The sequence below is a fragment of the Haliaeetus albicilla genome, chromosome 9, assembly GCF_947461875.1.
Source record: "Haliaeetus albicilla chromosome 9, bHalAlb1.1, whole genome shotgun sequence".
Lineage (NCBI taxonomy): Eukaryota > Metazoa > Chordata > Aves > Accipitriformes > Accipitridae > Haliaeetus > Haliaeetus albicilla.
Window position 1 is genome coordinate 33,814,711 of NC_091491.1, and position 18,565 is coordinate 33,833,275.

Sequence of the window (18,565 nt, forward strand, 5' to 3'; positions counted from 1 at the left end):
AGCTCAGGCTATTCAGATTCTTATGCTTTACTGACCCTGCTGTGCAGGAAAAATGATGATTTACAAAATCAGCCTAATTCTTTCTTGAGATAGGTCATATTAACTGCCTTATAATAAAAACCACAGGGAGCCTGTAGCTAAGAAAAATCAATTTCACTAAAGCCAGACATAGCAACTGTACTGACAATAACAAATATAAATAAATGAGAAGACAAGAAGAAGAAAAAGAGTGAACATGGGAAAGAAATGTCATTTGTGGCCAGGAGTACACTGATATTTGCAATAATTATGGGGCTCAGATGAGACCACAGAGCCTTTCTCTAGTTGCCACCAAATCTGTAAAATTTGTTCAAAACAAACTCAATAAAATATAACTGTTTCTGAAGCCTTTATGCTGCTGAATCACCCCTAGAGATGCTAGATCATTTCTCCATTTAAAGAGGTTTTGTTAAAGTATTCTGACATTATGTAATTTGATTAAAATGTATTATTTTACTATTACAAATAAAATATAAATAAAAGTATTATTTCATTCTGAGTGAAGACAAAATAATATTGAAATATCACATGGAGTTATGTTCCCAACAAATATGCTTGTTTTTTCAGTTTGCAAAACTCTTAAAAGCATAAATTTTATATAAAGGAGTAATTTAATTGCTTCAAAGATTAAAATAAGCCAAAAAGTGATATGTGAAAGACATCAATTGAGCCAAAAATAATTCCATTTCAATTCCCCATCATGAGAAATTTTAACATATTTTGGTTTCATTCATTTCTGAGTAGAAAACAATTCAAAATCAAGTAGTTCTCTAAAATCATAAAATTCAAATTCTATCCAATTCTTATCGTCGTATGAGCTGATGAGCTGTAGGCCGTGTCAGCATTCCCCTTTTTGTCAAGTCATCAAATTACAGCATCTTGGTTTTCCCTTGAGAAGTTTCACCTTTGCCAGCTCAGGTTTCCTTAACACGACCAGTGTGTTCTACCTCCCTGCACAGGAACTGCTGATCTGCCATATGCTGAAATCAGGGATACCAGGCGTCACTCCATGCCCTCACAGAGAGCACCGTTGGCTTTAGTGAGTCAGAGAGCAAGAGCATTGGGGCAACAGCCTGTCACACTTCAGTGGTTTTCAAAATGCTTTTTTTGCCCCTCTTTTCAGTTAATGCCCATACTTCTCACTTCTGCTGTTTTATAATGTGGTCTATTTTATTAACTGTTTGCATGTTGATTCTAATCTCACTGTGGCTCCATCAGTTTAATGATACTCCTGACATTTATATCAACATATGTAACCAGATTCTACCCCAAAAGGAGTACTGGGGAAGAAGTAATCAACATTAACCGCTAGCCACAGCCAAGAATACCCCATTTCAGTTAGTTCTCTATCTTGACTACAGTTGCTTATAATAGTAAATTGGACAGCAACAGCAGCAAGTGAAGATAAATAGAGTGGAGTTGGTGTGAACATGAATAAGGGGAGTTAAAGAGAACATCTGGAAGTCTGGATCCACAGTTTTGAGCATTCAGTTTGGATATTGTTTAGCCTGTTCCGCAGACAAGGCTCAGAAATGACATTTGAATCAATACTTTCTCTAGTTTGGATCTGTTATTTGGGTTCAAAGACTTCTATGATTTAAAAATAAATACCAGAAGGGGTGTTTATCCAAGCAGTAACTGTATCTACAGTGCAGATCAGCAAGCATCAGTGGTCAGTGCAGATTCACAGGCATTTCCTTTATTTGGTGTGGCCACTCCAGCACAGTGATTCCTGTACCCAGCTTTCAGTGTCACCTAGGCCACCACCAGTGTTTACCATAATTGAGGCCTGGTACTAATATCCAAGACTAATTTCTTGAACTACAAGTAGGAGACTGAAGATGTATAGTTTCTGTGTTTCCTTTGCCCTCAGAACGTACCTGGACACAGCTGCATTCCCAGATGGCATTGATATGGTTAACAGCTGATAACGTTTAGTCATCACTACTTCAAATCCTGCTGCTGATTCAGCAGATTTATGCGAATCTGAGTGGGCCAGCACTACGGCTTTCTTCTCCAACATGCCCGCATGGACAGATAAGGGCACAAGATGCAATGCATCTGGTCTCCGCACATTTACTCTATGTGACAGCATGATCAGACAGGACTGCACCAAATACTCTAAAAAACATGTCCAGATAGTGCCGAACCCCTCCATCTTCTGGCCTGGTCTCTCACCTTCTAGCTAAACTGAGCACAACAGCTGGCAGTCACACCCCAAATGCCCTTTTCTCCTCCCAGGACTGGGAACTGTTAAGCACTGCTTCTCCTTGCCCAGCAGGGAACAGGCCAGTAACACACAGAAGCCCTCCATCTAGTCACTGGAGAAGAGAAATACGTGGGTTTTGGCAGACAATTCCAACTCACTTTTCAATTTCATTTCACAGATTTTCAACACTTATTGATGTTATGATATCATATCATCCATTATTAACTTGCTATCTGGGTAACGTCCAGCTAAAATCTGGTCTGATGTTTATTTGAGCAAACATTCCAGTTTCACATGGACAATGTCTTTATTCAGGCACAGACAACCAATGGTCAGTGACCTCCAGGATTGTTGACGTTTTTACCAGATATTATCAAGCCTTTATCTCTGCATATAGATGAGTCACCATGAATGCAAAAAAAGGGGGCAGTAACATTCAAAGGGTACAGAATAAGATATGCTGCCTTATTTATGCATACATTGGCTATGCATTTGTTTAGATTTTTCGGCTACCCTTCTCCTACACTCATCCTTGGCCAATCAAAAAGATTTAAAAAAGCAAGGCCCAGACATCAAAGTTCTCAAGATGGGTTTAAAAATCAAGGTTTTTATAAAATAAGCTAATTATAAATTCTATTTGTCTGACTTCAGAACCTGCCCATTGTACACACTTCATGGTTAAACACTTTCTTCTGCATCTCTGAGACTATACATGTTAAGCAGCTGTATTCAGAATATACATATATATTATTTTGATTTCAAAGGTAGATTTTAAAGACATCCCACTAGATATAATAGTAAATACTATACAACACAGCTACTAATACTTCCCTCATGTTAACCTAGTACAACTGATAAGCATGAGTTAAAGCTTAAATTTTAAGAATATTATAATGCCAAAAGCCCTGAAAAACTCAAATCACTTGGGACTTCCTCTGACCCCATTCTTAACATCAAATTCTTAACCCCACTTTTTCCCCAGCCTCTCAAGCCCCTCAGCAAACAGGTCAGTCTTGCAACATATCCTTAAGGTCATCAACTTACAATTAGGCTGGGTTTGTTTTCTAGAAAGCAATTTGCAGCCAAAGACAATGAGGACAAGAAAGGGAATACTGACACTGTTTTTATTCCCTGTATTAGTTCTTGAGGCCTCCCAAGCAACAAGACAACTACATTGTCAACCTGCTCACTTGACAGTTGGTCTCCTCCAAACAGCTTTTAAACTTAAGGTCTGTTTGAACAAAACTTGATAGACAAGGTGATGAAGCTTCTAAACGTTTGATAAAAAAAATGGTGACTGGTAAAGAAAAATAAGCTGCAGGAAGGGAGGGGAAGCTATAGCTGCAGCTGCTGCTTTGAAGACCACAACCAAAGCAAAGCTGTATAACATTGTATTTGCATCAGGGGCACACTGTTTATACCCAGCAGATAAAAATCAGACATGATGACATATCACATTTACGTATTTTTCCATCATTTCCGTTAAAGGTGGAGCTGCCCCCAAAAACTGCAAAACTTTTTTTTTTTTTTTTTTTTTGCTAAGGTGTAAAATCAGGCCACCCTGGTCTGAAGCTATGAGGCATCATGGACTAAAAAAAAAGTAAAGAGAAGCTAGCCAAGAATTCACCTATAAGAAGCTGGAGCCACATGTGTCTCTGTTAGCTGTATTCTTGCTTAGGAGCAGAAACAACAGCAGCTGCAGAGCAGCACAGACTACAAGGATAGCGGATAAGGTCTTTCTACCTGCACAATTGACTGAGCTGTGCAATTTGATAACCCCAGCCTGTGAGTGAAGTGCTACTGCAGAAGGCAGAGAACAGTCAGCTAGCGTAGCAGTTGTCCTCCCAAGAAATCAGAGATACCTGTAAATAGTTTAGGAAAGGAGTCATTGGTTATTGCATATCATCTCCTTTATTTGTCAGCTCTCTTTTTTCTTTTCCCCCTAGAATAAAGTTCTATTTATTAAGCATTTGATATCATGTTTTTTAAGTGAGGAAGATATGCCTCTTCTTGGTGTGTTCTCCCCGATTCCTGGAGAGAAGTTTAGGATGGATGTTTATTACCAGCTCCTTAAAGTCTGAATGTGGATCACGTCTTACCATTGCAAGTCAAGCCTTGGGAAAAGTCATAAAGGTAAACAAGCTTTTGATAAGCTAGTCAAGAAAAATGCCATATTGGGATAAATATTCCTATTCCTGCCAGCAATCTGTCTATAGAAATAGCTTCATGAAAACAACACACAAAGCTTAGAAGCAATAAATATAAAAACAACATAAGTATTAAAAAAGATACCAAACTGGATGAGAAATGATAAAAATACATTATACTGACTCAAGTACAACCAATACTTAATTAACTGCTCTGACTGTGCCTGGAGCGCTTGTCCACGCTGTACTTTAATAATAGAGTCCAATCTTTCTTTTCCAAAGAAATCAAGGACAAAGCTGTCTACAGTGGGAACAGAATCTTACTTTTACTTCTGCAGTCAATTTTACAGGAATTGTACATTTTCTATTGTTTACTCATAGTGTTTCTATTTCATACATAAAAAATATATAAGCCACTGACAAGAAAATGATCAGTGTCACAATGAACAGCACAGAACAAAAGGAGAAAAAAAGAACAAACTGCAAACAATAGACAACTAAGGGAATTATGTTATAAATTACCTAATCTGATGCCTTTCTTCAATATGACTGCCCATTTGAAAAATTAAACAGTATTGTAAAAGTAATGAATGGGGGTGCAATTTGGAGCACAGCAATGATGTGAATATTATTTTTAACTGATGAAATGTATTTCAAATGTCTTTGATTATTCACACAACGTTTATTTTACCACTTTTTTTTCAATCTTCCAGAAGAAATTCTGAATTACTATAATGAAACATTATAAATACATAAAAGAAATGCCCTACTGCATCAGAACAGTGGTTCATCCAGCCTAATATTCATTTCTCACAATGGCAAAAGACAGTTGTGGTTAGGAGAAATATAGGACCTACCCCACTTTCTGCAAACAATTCCCCTTGTACTTTTACAGTACCCAGAATCATTGTACTAAGGATTTTAAAGAGTACGTATCTGCTTAGTCCTTCTAGCATCCACTCAAGGACCTGCTGTCCATGAACTTTTCTAAGCCATTTCTGACCCTGCTTATACTGTCTGCCTTCACATCTTTCTGCAGCAACAAGTTCCAGAAGTTCACTACCCATTGCACAGGGACTATTTTATCTATTTTAAATTGATTCACACTAGTTTTGAGTGCCCCCAGATCTAACATTGTAAGATTCTCCATTTACCTTATCTACTACCAGAGAACTGTTAAGTGTGTCCTGAACTAACTATAAAAGAAAGCCACTGCTTCAGCTCTTTGCATTTTAAAATACAATTTCTTAGACACCAGAATGTTTAAGAAGGATTAATGAAATGAGGCAAGGGTTAAGGATGATTACCCATTATATTTCCCAATGTTTCTCACAAAAATGAGTCAAAGAAAAACTTCTAGTCAAACATGTAAACCCAAGTCAATTATATACCTAGCACCTTTTTCTATGAGAAGCTGATCCAGCCCTTCACACCAACCAGGACTGGGAAAATTTCTCATCTGAATCTCACCTTGTCATTTTGGACTTACATCGAATTTTTGTATTTTCTTATTCAGAGTTTGAATTTTGTATTCAAACTTCAGCCACCCCCTGACAAGCGATTACTGCCTTTTAAGAATGTCTTAAACTATCCTGAATAAAAGATTTTGAATACAGTTAGACAACATCTTCTTTCTGCTTAACAGAGGATATCAGCATATCCTGTGAAAGGCATGAATCTTAGTATGTACTGAATTATTTTAATAAATACAAAAAATTATCAGCAATTCTCTAAAGAAGTCTATGAAGGCTGCTACCACAGCCAAAGAGCACATAAAACTGCTCAGACTGAGAATGCAAACACAGCTTTATGTCACTTCATGCCATGCCTAGATTACATCAGTATTAAGCCAGGCAGTCCCATTCTGTGTACCAGTCTGAAATGATATAAAGCTGATAGAAGTTTGCTCTACATTTTCTCAAGCTGGAAGAGTAGCAGGCACTCACATAGAAGCTACAGACCACCAGCTTGCAAGTGTACCTTGAGCTACATCCTTTTCCAAATCTGAGTGATCTCCTTGTTTCCTGTTCACTACTTCTCTGCTAGGTAAGGATCTGTTAAAACAGGGATATGAATACAGCCATCATTTGACCACAAATATTTCAGCATATTTTCAGTTCAACTGTTTTACAGTAAACAGAAAACCAAGATTGCATAATACCTGCATACATAAACTGGACCTTCTTAATGCCAGGCTCAGCAGCACACTATTAGAAGCTAAGTATTTTTCATAGTAAAACACTATTGCAAAATGCCTGCTTAAAGAATCACAAACATAGTCTGTTTGATGGGTAGTCCAGAGAGTATTACAATGCTACTTTCCTCAAAATCTGCTCAATCACTATATAATCATTTACTCGCTGTTTGCAAATGTTAATCAAGGGTCAAGGTAATGGTCTTCTGACACAACACTTAAATTTATATACAACCATGTCCTTTTAGCATTCATTTATAACTTCAGTGGGCTACTCTGATTTAAAAGCAGACTACTGGCTTTATCAGAGCATGGGCAGAAATGACCTAACACCGCAAACAAAATGCTGCTTCTAGCTTCAGCTTTTTTCCTAACACTACTGCAGTGCTCTAATGCCCCCCAAAACCAAGCATTACACCTGCAGACTGTAAAACCATTGAAACAGATGCAGGACTGGCCCTGGATTTGGTCAACAGACATCGCAGAGATGGCTATGGGTTTGGTTTATTCCGTGTTGCTGATGCACACAAACTACATATAGTAAGTATCAATTTAAAGGCTGATTTACACAAGGCTGTGATTTTAAAATAATGGGCCAGATCATTAAAAGGTTATGTTTATTGCTTTTAACAGAGCAATGTTGACATAATTCAATGAATCAGCTCTGATTTACACTATCTCAATATTCATTTGTGCATAATTTATTGTACCTAAGCTTGATTTTGAATGATGCTGAATGCCCTCTATTCTCTTGGCCGACAGGATGTTGGTGTAAAAGATGTTCTGAACAGCTTTGTACAACACTGGAAATTAATCTGTCCTGTCTGTTGTCAGGTCTCAGATGTTGTGTTCAAAATTTATATTCGGAGGGTTTCTTTAATCTGCAATGTTTAACATTAAATAGATCAATATTTCCTGCAAGACCAGTATTTTGTTATTATCTTAATTTTAGAGATAGCTGAGTAACTGGAGGGAAGGGAAAAAGGCAGAGGAAGCCAAAGGAGATGAAAATGCCACTCTGGAAAACAGAGGAAGGGCTGGATAGAGAATCCATTATCAGTCATTTCCTATTTCTCCTTCCTAGAGAGGATACACAAGCCTTTCTCAATGACTGCCTAAGTGCCAAAGCAAATCAATAGCAGAAAAAACAACAGAATACAAAATTTCTTTAACTAGTAGATAAAAAAGACCAGGATATGCAGATTTAGCACCTGGCTACCTTTTAGCTTCTTGGCTATGAAAGTAGAATCCAGGCACACATGCACTGTTTAAGAAGTGTATTACACATCTCAGTATGGCAACTGAAAAAACAGGCTAGTTTTTGATGGAGCTACTGAAGACTGCCTGTTAGGACAAGCAAAAGCTCAGAAAGTGACCCAAAGCCCAGATTCCTGCAGGTCTTCAGCTATACGTTCAAAAAACCTGATGGATTATTTTGCTTTTCAAAGACAAGGATGTGGCAAATGACACTATTGGGTTTTACACAATAGCCAGGTAGTTAATGAGCTCATCTAGGAAGCAATCAGTCTTCTTCAGCATTAAGAGATTTAAACCCTGAAGTCTCCTGTCCTTGTAGAATGCTGCTGCCATGCAGCTATGTGTGTGCCACCCTTGTTAAGTGGAGCCACTGGGCAGTAAGACATGCAAAATTCATTGCATGAATGGGAAAAACCACAGTCGTTTCTAAAGAGAAAAAATCTCAGTGTTTCTGCATTTTAACCAATTATTGACTATATAAACTATAGAACCATAACTTGGAATAGGGACCAGAGCTGAGGATTCACACTTCCAGATGAATGCTATAACCACTAGAGTACCATGCTTATGGTTTTTTTGTACCCTTAAGGAGTTTTGCTGTCTTTGCAGTCCAGGGCCACAGCTTCAGCTATCACATAGAGTCTACAAGAGCAGAAAAGACCCTTCTAATCTATCTTACTGCTAAAGAATTCTCCCTGTAAGGTCTCTGTACCTTCTCAGACCCAAAGCCGTCAGGTGTGGTGTCCTGCATGCTGTCATGTACACTATTGTGCAAGAAGTTACGTTGGCTCCACTGCCATGATGACATTAAAAAAAATAAATATATATATATATAAAAAAAGAGACCAGAACATTATTTTGATTATCTCCATGCAACAGTGTGCATCAAGTATATCACATCAGCCCCCTTAGAAACTTTAGCAGAGCAATTCCTAGCAGCCAGCTCTCTACTGGATTTACGTGGGAGTTCTAGAAGCATGAGATACTCAAGTATTCACACTAGAACAGTTCTGAGCTTGTGCAGTGCAGAACTCTGGTGCCCAAGATGCTTTTAAAACAACCAAGAAGGCACCATATAAGATAATTTTTTTTTCCAAGAGCTATCCAGCAGATGAACAGAGGAATTTTCTACTGCATATTTAGATGTAGACACTTAATTTCACCCAAGCTCTGCTTTAGCTGTTATTGAATCCAAATGCATCCTGCCGAAAAAAATAAATATTTGCCAGGGATGAATTGGCTTCTTTAGCATTTCATAAGTTTGGATGACAAAGTGAATGTATTCAGTCACTTCAGTTTTAGAGGGCTCCTAGTGAATAGCACATTTTACAAAAGCCTATCTTACCTGTCTTACCTTTCCATTCAGTGCAATTCCATAAATACAAATCAGAAAAAAATAGTCTTTCTCACTGTCTCTGTTCTCTTCTCTGTCTGCATTTTACTAATATGTTGACTAGCAGCTTGAAATCATTGGGTTTTATAAAATAAAATAGAAATACTAACTACCCCCAAGCAGAGAATAATCATGTGGCTAGTGGGCAGGACGGGTGTCCCCAAGAACTATATTCTTTTCTTGATTCTGCCATTGAATAACATGTGTCTTTGTGTAAATCACCTAGCCCCTATCTCAAAAATAGAGACAAAGCTAAGACATATGCATACTGCAAAACTAGTGTTTAACATGACACTGGTGGACTCTCACTAATAAAAATATCACACTAGACTGCAGTAATTCTTTTTTCAAGGTCTCGTCTGTACAGGAACATTCTGAAAAAGGCATCTGAATGGATGAAATTTCATAAAACCTGAGGACACTTATTCACAGTGAAAGGCTTTGTATCATTTTATCTAAATGACAAAATAAAATACATCTGTGTTCATTCTGAATGTCCATACAAGGGTTGCATGAAGTTTAAATAATCCATTCCAAGTGTGAATTGAGATTCATTTTCCTGCAGAAAAATACAAAATTGTTTCTGTGGGCCACAGATAATTCTTAACACCACATCCCATGACACTGGCAACCAAATTCAAATTCTGATTCTCCATCCTATTTGGTCAGGAGACAGAACATACTAGAAGAATTTCAGAGTTAAGGCTCCTGACTTTGTACGGATTATTACAGCTTTGTGGCATCACCCCCTGAATAAACTGAGCAGGAAGCAAAATTCTGAAAGTGTATCTATCTGGTCACTAAGGGCATTTGAAATGGATGTTGCTATATAATTGGCTGCCTAGACAACTGATTTCCTAATAGACCAGTATGTTCTGGTGAAAATCAGAAAGGTGGAATGGCAGATTTTTAACACTGGCATTTTCCCTACTTGATGGGTGCCAGGTCAACAACAGACTCTTCTCACAGGTTCTCAGCAAAACGATAAGAGGCAACAGCTGTAAGTTGCAGGAAGGGAGACTCTGACTACGTGTAAGGCCAAAAAAAACATCATAGAGAAAGTGGTTAAGTACCAGAATGGCCCAGAGAGGTTGTGGAACATCTGTCTTGGTGATACACAGAACTCAGCTGAATCTAACTTTGAAGTTAGCTTTGAGCCAGTGGCTGGACAAGATGACCTCCAAAGGTCCCTTCAACTCTTTCTATATTTGTCAGCTCAGAAAAACCTTAACAGGGAACTGGGGAAGCTACATTATAGATTAAACATACCTACTTAAACAAAAATTCTTTCAGATCAAACTTCTTGTATACAAACTCTTCTTGACCTGCACTTCTCTTCCAGGGAAATTCATCAGTCCTCTATTTAACTTTGGATGTGCTGCACACTGAATGCTCTGTATTATCCAGAAGACACTGGGAGTCTCGTGAATACAGTGACACCTATTGCATGGCAAGTAATGCACCCACACAGAGTCCTATGTCAATAATGCAGTAACTTGATCTTCATCTGAACTTCCCAGAAATTTCTGTGTCATAGAATCTCTAAGTGAAGACTAGGCTTTAATATGGCTCACTATAAAATAAAATAAAATCTATTGAATTCTAGAGTTGTTAAACATAAGTGAAAGGTTTGGAAAAGGGTTGACTCCTCAAATAAGTGCAGCTTTATTTAACTAGTTGTCTCAAAGGAGCTATACTTCACATTCCACTGCTGGTAGCAGTACTGATGTTTTAAGAATAATTTGCTGACAACTAAAGGGCCCTAAAAATTATTTTTTAAAGCATGTTCCTAGTATATTAGCCAGAAATACCAGTGCTATATTCTGTCAGTTTTCTGTCATAGTGTTTGTGGTATGACAATGTGAAATATTGGTAGTGTCAGTACATATATGATATGTAGTAATACTTGTCCTTTATTGTTGTAGTCCAGTGATGCAGCCTGGGATGAGAACTACCAATCCAAGACTTTATTTAAATAGGAGAGTGGTGATACTACCACACAGGACAAAGGAGGAAGGCCATGAGGAGAGGAGAGGAGAGGAGAGGAGAGGAGAAGAGAAGAGAAGAGAAGAGAAGAGAAGAGAAGAGAAGAGAAGAGAAGAGCATTTACTCTTTGTGTTAAGATGGGAAAAAGGAACGGAAGAAAAGGTCCATCCACTTTTTGATAAAGATTTATGTAACCTTGAGTATCTCTGGCATCCTCACTTCCCCTGCTAGCTAGTAGTATCTTACTGTAAATAAGTATTAGAATGACTGAGAAGGCTGGTTTAGTTTTCCATTGTCTACTCAGTTGTGCAAACTGAGAATTAAAATAAAGGCTCTTGTAGAGGGAGATCCCATTTTATCTGAACACAAATTCTGAGTGGTACAGGATCAAACATTCCATTGATGACCACATCTGTTACTCTTGGAAGTACTGTACATTAAGAGGAGGTATAATTTCTATGATCACCTACATCCAATTAAATCCAGTGAAAATAACATCATAATCACGTATTCTTTTTTCCTCTCAGGACTTTGGGCAATGTAAGATTATCACATATACAAGCCAGCTGCTGAAGAAATCTAAGCTGTATGGATTTAATTGTACATTAAGTCCAGGTAAAATAATCACTGTTGTAAACCAATGCATACCTCAAACCAGCCCTAGTACCAAATTACAAGTCTGTGCACCACTAGTGTATGGTAACCGTAACAGATTCATTCATCTGCTTGCAATTCGTATTTTAGATAATTCAAATGGAATGTTAAGAAGCAGTAATAGAATTAAGGTTACCCTACTCTTCTAAAGCAGACTTTATTAATGTCAGATGATATCACCATTCCAGTCCACCAAAACATGATAATGAATATCAGAAAAAAAGTAAACTTGGAAAGAATGTCCATTTGGGTGGTAAGATTCTAAGGTGGAGCTAAAAGATTTATAAGAATATTAATTTTCACAGGTTTGGGTTTTTTTCATGTTACAGGACAAACCCATATTTGTGCAGTGTTTCACTTCCAAGGAAACACTTGCATTTCAGTTTCTCATTATGAGTTCACATTAAAGGCACATGCACACTCCCAAGAGTATTAATATCCATTGCAATATTAGCAAATTCTCTGTTTTCACAGTTCCTCCTGATTTATTAGAGTGCAAAGATTGTCCTGTGAAAGTTGAAGTCTTAGATGTCACCAAGCAACATAAAAATATTGCTGAAAAGGCCCTGGAGAAATTCAATGGTGAGAGTAACACACAAACTACTTCAACGTGGACAAAGTTGAAAAGATTTTAAAGATGGTAAGTGACATTTTGTCCTAGAATTACTTATAAACAACAAAATTTTGTGAGCAGCTCCAAAACCATGGGACCAGAACTCAAACCCTTCTACGATCAGAACTATTGCTTGTCACCTCTCAGCATAAATCATTTGCTTAAAGTTGAAGGTTCTGCTTCTGCAAAGACTTGTTATCAACTTTAATTTAGGCACATGAAAGCAAAAGGATTTCTCATCTGCTAAAAACTATGGCAGTGTGATGGCATCCAAAATGTCAGAGCCTTCTTTGTGTGTATATTTTTATTTTGAATGCCTATTTACCTATCATATCATAACATACAAGAGTTTATTTACTACTGACCAGAGTTCTTCAAGATGTAGTCATGTGTATTATCACAGTCATACATTCTGTCAACTGAAGTCAGATAATTTACTCTTAGAATATTTAGCACATGGGTACAACACAAAGTGGAACACACTCAGAATCATTTTGACTTTCTGCTGCAGAGCAAAGCAGGACTCTGAGAGCACTGAAGGACAGGAGGTAAATTTGTATCTGTGCTGTACCTCTTGGAGAACTACTGGCTCTGGCAAATAATTCCTCCACCTTTGAGTGATGTCAACGTGAAGACTATCCTTTAGGTGATTTAAAGTATAACACTCACATCACCACAATTTCTTGTTGGTAGATACTGGAGATGTTCACTTAAACAACACAGGATCATTCTGCCAACACGTGCCATTTCAGGACACCTCTGTAATGAGGTTCCATGGTCCCTACCATAATACACGTTGATCTTGGAATCTGCTTAAATTATAGTATGCCAACCCCACCTCCCTGCAGCTTTTAATATTGCTCAGAAACTTGACAGTGTTCTACACTGTAGTGCTATGCAGTATGCATCCCTACTCCCATTTAGCAAGAGGCTGTTTTCAGATTGCCTGGATTCGTGGATTTCTTCCTAAATGCTTTGTCTTCACACTTTGCCATCTTTAGCGACAGTGACAATTTAGATTGTACCACTGGATTTCAACGGACTGCATAACACTTGGAAACTATGAATTATGATTAAAAAAATATATCACAAAGTATGTGCATCCATTTTTAACCAGTTTAGTTAAACTAGTGAAACTTGTGTGCACATACATACTACTACAGTTGGAAATTAAAATGAAACACCTCTTTATGGATGTTAATAGGATCACAAAGGCCTTCTCCCATTTTGTTATGGAGTAATGCCTTCTCTGTGAATAATGCCACTGACAACAGAGAAAGCAACAATCTCACAGTTACTGGCAGATTTTCATTCCAATATTAACATTTGCACTGTAGTACTATGCACTCCCATTACTGGAAAAGGGTGGTTGCCATCCAGTAAATCTCTACATTTTCACGGGAGGAGCAGTTCAATTTAGGAAGAAGACCAACGATGCTACTTCCTGAAAACACAGGCTGTGAAAGTAACAGGTTTTATAACATACACAGACTAGACAAAGAAATAAAGCAATCGTTCCTGGAACTCACAAAGGTGTGAGGCAAGTAAGATATAAATTATCTAATCTATCTTCCTTACTGAATACATGTATATGTATGAACATTTGAACAGCACAGATAATGAAACCTGAGGTAGACAGGATTTTGACAACAATATTAAGTATGATTGCTTTTAAAAGTACAGGACTTTAAATACACCTAGTTACCACTTCTTGTTTGACCTCTTGGTTTCAGACTGCCTCCTGTGAAGGTCACATTTTAGGATTCTCTATAAAAGAGACCAACTGTTCCAAATCCACACAACAAGCAAATCAGGCATTGGAATGTGATTTTCTGGATGACTGGCATGCTGTAAATAAATCTTAGAATAAGAACTGATACAATGGGTGGCACCAGGAAGATCTTCCCACAATATTTCCAAGTGTCTCTTATAAGCATGCACCCAAACTCAAAATTAAAAATCCAGCATGCCCAAATCCAGATCCTAATTTTACAGCTGCTGCTTTTTATTCTATAAGGAGCCAGTCTGAACTCTCAAATCTAAATGTAATGGGAGACTGGCATATTACAGACCTAAATCTGAGCTTTTCAGTCTGGATCTGGCTTTCACATTCAAATTGTGGCCATTCCTTAGTAAATATTCATGCTATTTTCATAAAAGCTTTTACACTAACATGAGTCATAGATCTTGAAAATAATACATGTATTATGTCATCCCAGTGAGCCCAGGGTTACTTTTTTTTTCCTCTGCCACAGGGGAATGGAGAGTGGAATAATTCAGGCTTATCTGCAGATTACTATCAAAGTACTCGCTTTACCCCACCTTCCCATTACAATAATATTCTACACCAAAGAAACAACTAGGCAAGATCATTATTTCAGAATAAATTATTCCCCAGAAATGAAATTGAAGGAATGAAATAAAAATATGGAAAAAATAAAACATGTGGAACTTTTGTTTTATCTACATCCATTTTCTTCTCTGACTTTTTATACTCCAGAAGACTAGAAAAGGTTGTGAATGGACTGGTAGCGGAGCCAAAAGTTCACTAGAATGAAGCACAAGCCAGATAGCTGGAGGTTTTGAATTCTGTTCTCAATGCTGCCACCACTGGTGTGTGTGTGTAAAATGCTGTTAACATTTGTAATCATTGATCATAGTAGGCTACTAATGGCCCAAACATATATCAAAGATAAAGCGTCCACTACAGAGATTATACACAGAACCCCTTACCCAAGTTCTGTGCTCTTTCACATGAGCAATTCCACACACAATGACTGTACAGCAGGTGAAAGTCACAGCAAACAGGATGCTAAGGTAAGTAATGCTAAAAGATTACAACAAATTACTTTTCAAAAAATAAATATGGAAGAAAGCTCTACCTTGAGCTTTGTGTGAAACAGCATAGCTACACAGTGACTGTTTTTGAGGACTTTGAGCAAAATTTCAGAATAGCCCATTCTGAACAGATGTTTGACAAGCAAAGACAGAAAAAAAGGAGTAAAAATCAGTCACGGACAGAGTACTCAATTTGGAGACATGAGTAGCTGGCTAATTTCTTAGACATCAAAAGAGAAGTAAGGTGGAGAGTAATAGCCCTCTAGATGCACATGGCAAAGTGGTCTTCACAGTCAAGAACACTCAAAAATGGCATATATTTTAATCATTATTAATCACTGGCAAGTATCACTGGTCAAAAAGCTCAGGATTTGGCTAAGTTATATAAACATACTTAGGTATCAAAGGAACTAGCCTAACTTTTAAAATGTTCAGCTTTCAGTAGTGTCCTGGTTTCAGCTGGGATGTAGTTAACTGTCTTCCTAGTAGCTGGTACAGTGCTATGTTTTGAGTGCAGTATGTGAAGAATGTTGATAACACTGATGTTTTCAGTTGTTGCTCAGTAGTGTTTAGACTAGAGTCAAGGATTTTTCAGCTTCTCATGCCCAGCCAGGGCACCTGACCCAAACTGGCCAACAGTGTATTCCATACCATGGGACGTCCCATCTAGTTTAGGAACTGGGAAGTGGGGGGGCAGGGAATCGCCGCTCGGGGACTGGTTGGGTGTCGGTCGGCGGGTGGTGAGCAATTGCCCTGCGCATCATTTGTACATTTCAGTCCTTTTATTACTACTGTTGTCATTTTATTAGTGTTATCATTATCATTATTAGTTTCTTCTTTTCTGTTCTATTAAACCGTTCTTATCTCAACCCAGGAGTTTTACTTCTTTTCCTGATTTTCTCCCCCATCCCACTGGATGGGAGGGGAGTGAGTGAGCGGCTGCGTGGTGCTTAGTTGCTGGCTGGGGTTAAACCACGACAAGTAGCTTCTATTAACTCCACCTCAAGAACCCAGATGTGCATTGGCTTTTTTTTTTCTTTTCTTTTGCTTAGCATGTGGGCTTCTGCAAGGCAAGAATTATCAGTGATCCAGATGAACCTGATGGAACAGATACAAGCTGTGAAATCTACCATCTCCGAGTATGTCCTTACTGAAATGTCTCTGGCTATATCTTCATGCAGGCTACAGCAACCTCACTTAGTCCAGACTCACAGATGATTGCAACGGTTGTTTATGCCCCTTTATTAGTGCCTGGGTGTGATGCAGCATGTCAGGACAGACTGGCTTTTGACTGCTAGGTCAATCAGAGGATGAATTGGAATTGAGCTGTCCCTACTACTCCCTCCAAGGGTGTCTTCTCTCAGTCCAATCATACTTCTCGTTAAAGCGAGTAGAGATTGGCAAACAAGTTCAAAGGAATTTTAGAAAGCAAGAGGAGGGCAGATGATCTTTATCATAATTGGTATTGCAGTTTACATTACAACGGCTACTCCAGTGTGGGTTTTATTTTGTTTTGATCCATCATAAATTTTGCTCAGTTGGTTATAGCGTTTCATTTTGTTATGGTGTAGTATTTCCAGATGATTTTCAGTAATTTGGCATTTTATCACTTAATCCTTCTCTTCTATCTTGAAAAAACCACAGGATTTTTTTTCCTTACAGATCACCAGAACTGTAAATGCAAACCTACTAAGTCACACCTCTCTCTCTTTCTCAGCACTTTCTTCTGTCCTATTAACATCTCACTTAATACTTCCTCCCCTGGTGTTTTTATAAACAGCAGCATGACTATGGGCAAAGATGCAGATATTCAACTCTGGGATAAACACACAGACATCCCCATCCCCATCAACATTTTGGTCACGGACATCGTCACAGACATCATCACAGGTACAGATGTTCACCCTCTTCTCAATCCAGACCTAAAGACCCTGAGCATAACCATAGTTTCAATGAAGAACATCAAGACAGACATGAAGGACCTTCTCCTCCTCCTCCCCACCACGGTGGACCACATCACCACCTTCCTCCTCCTCCCCATGATGGACCACATCCTCTTCCCCAAGCGGAACCACAACATCCCCCTTCTGCTCCTCCTTCCCATGATGCACCACATCATCCTCCTCCTTCCCAAGAGGAATTACATTATCTTCCTTCTTCTCCGCCCCCCCATGATGGACGATATAATCCTCCTCGTGGTCCCCATCATGGACCACACTGTCCTCCCCCTCCCCATGGACCACATCACCCACCCTCCTCCCCATCGTAGACCACACTGGCCTTCTCCCCCTCTTCACAGATGACATCGCCACCATCCTCCTCCCCACTGTGGGTGACATCATGCTCCTCCTCCAGGACACCCTCCTCATCTCTATCATCACTATTACAGACATCACCACAACAAGACAAGCATATCTGGAAAGTACTTTCCATCCCAAATAACAGGAGCTGTCTATCACATTCCAGCTCTAAATCAGCCAGATTCTCTCACACCTCCCACTGCAAATTTTCCTGAGCTATCCCAGAGCAACCCTCACTCCTCCAGCACTGGTGAAGGTATTCCCTTCACTGGCTCAAGTCTAAAGCAGATACCAGAAGCTCCTGGTTTTCCAGATCACACTAAATAATCAAAGGCATGCCCAGGAAACCCCACACTTGTTCTTCCAAAAAGTTTGCCTTTATTTCCACATAGCTCCATGGCAGAAAATCCTCCTACATTACCTCAGAGAAAGATGTTCCTGGCTTGAGAGTTGCAGGGCCAATGACAGTTGTACAATGAATGAGAACAGTATGTGGAGAAGGGGAAAAAGCATATTTCTAGGGAGGAGAAGCACTGAAAATAATGATTAAGACAAGTATTCCAACCTGCCTCCTGATCCCAGCTATCTCTGACTCCAGTGTAACTGAAAGGCTGAAAATTCTGAGTCCCTCAGATAATGTGAATGGGTACAAATCTCCCCAGCAAACAATGCTCCTTTAGTTCTGACAAAAAGGAAAATTCCCTAACAGTGAAAACTACCATCTAAAATCTTTCATTTTCTCATCATTCATAATTATGAGTGCCAAAGACTTTTTGCAAACATGTTCTGACTTCTCAGAACTATTGCAATCTGAACACTGAACAGATCTATAAAATTTACAGGGTGGTTGTCCAGAATCAGAATTTCATTGCCACTGTGACCTTCTTGGGTGTTTTATTTAAGCCTTCTAAAATTTATTCTCAGTAGCAGTTTAG

At 38.6% G+C, this 18,565-nt stretch overlaps 1 protein-coding gene and 1 long non-coding RNA gene across 2 annotated transcripts in view; one reads left to right on the plus strand and one right to left on the minus strand.

The window, feature by feature from the left end:
• Window positions 1-18,565, minus strand: part of LOC138686900 (uncharacterized) — a 131,815-nt gene that overhangs the window by 80,177 nt on the left and 33,073 nt on the right. The window lies entirely within an intron of this gene.
• Window positions 6,860-18,381, plus strand: HRG (histidine rich glycoprotein). The gene is given in 10 exon segments (XM_069792598.1): window positions 6,860-6,987; window positions 6,990-7,129; window positions 10,582-10,689; window positions 11,753-11,840; window positions 12,354-12,467; window positions 12,470-12,519; window positions 14,226-14,342; window positions 16,383-16,469; window positions 17,111-17,577; window positions 17,579-18,381. Coding segments are annotated over 10 exon segments (1,725 nt in total). The 5' UTR covers window positions 6,860-6,932; the 3' UTR covers window positions 18,078-18,381.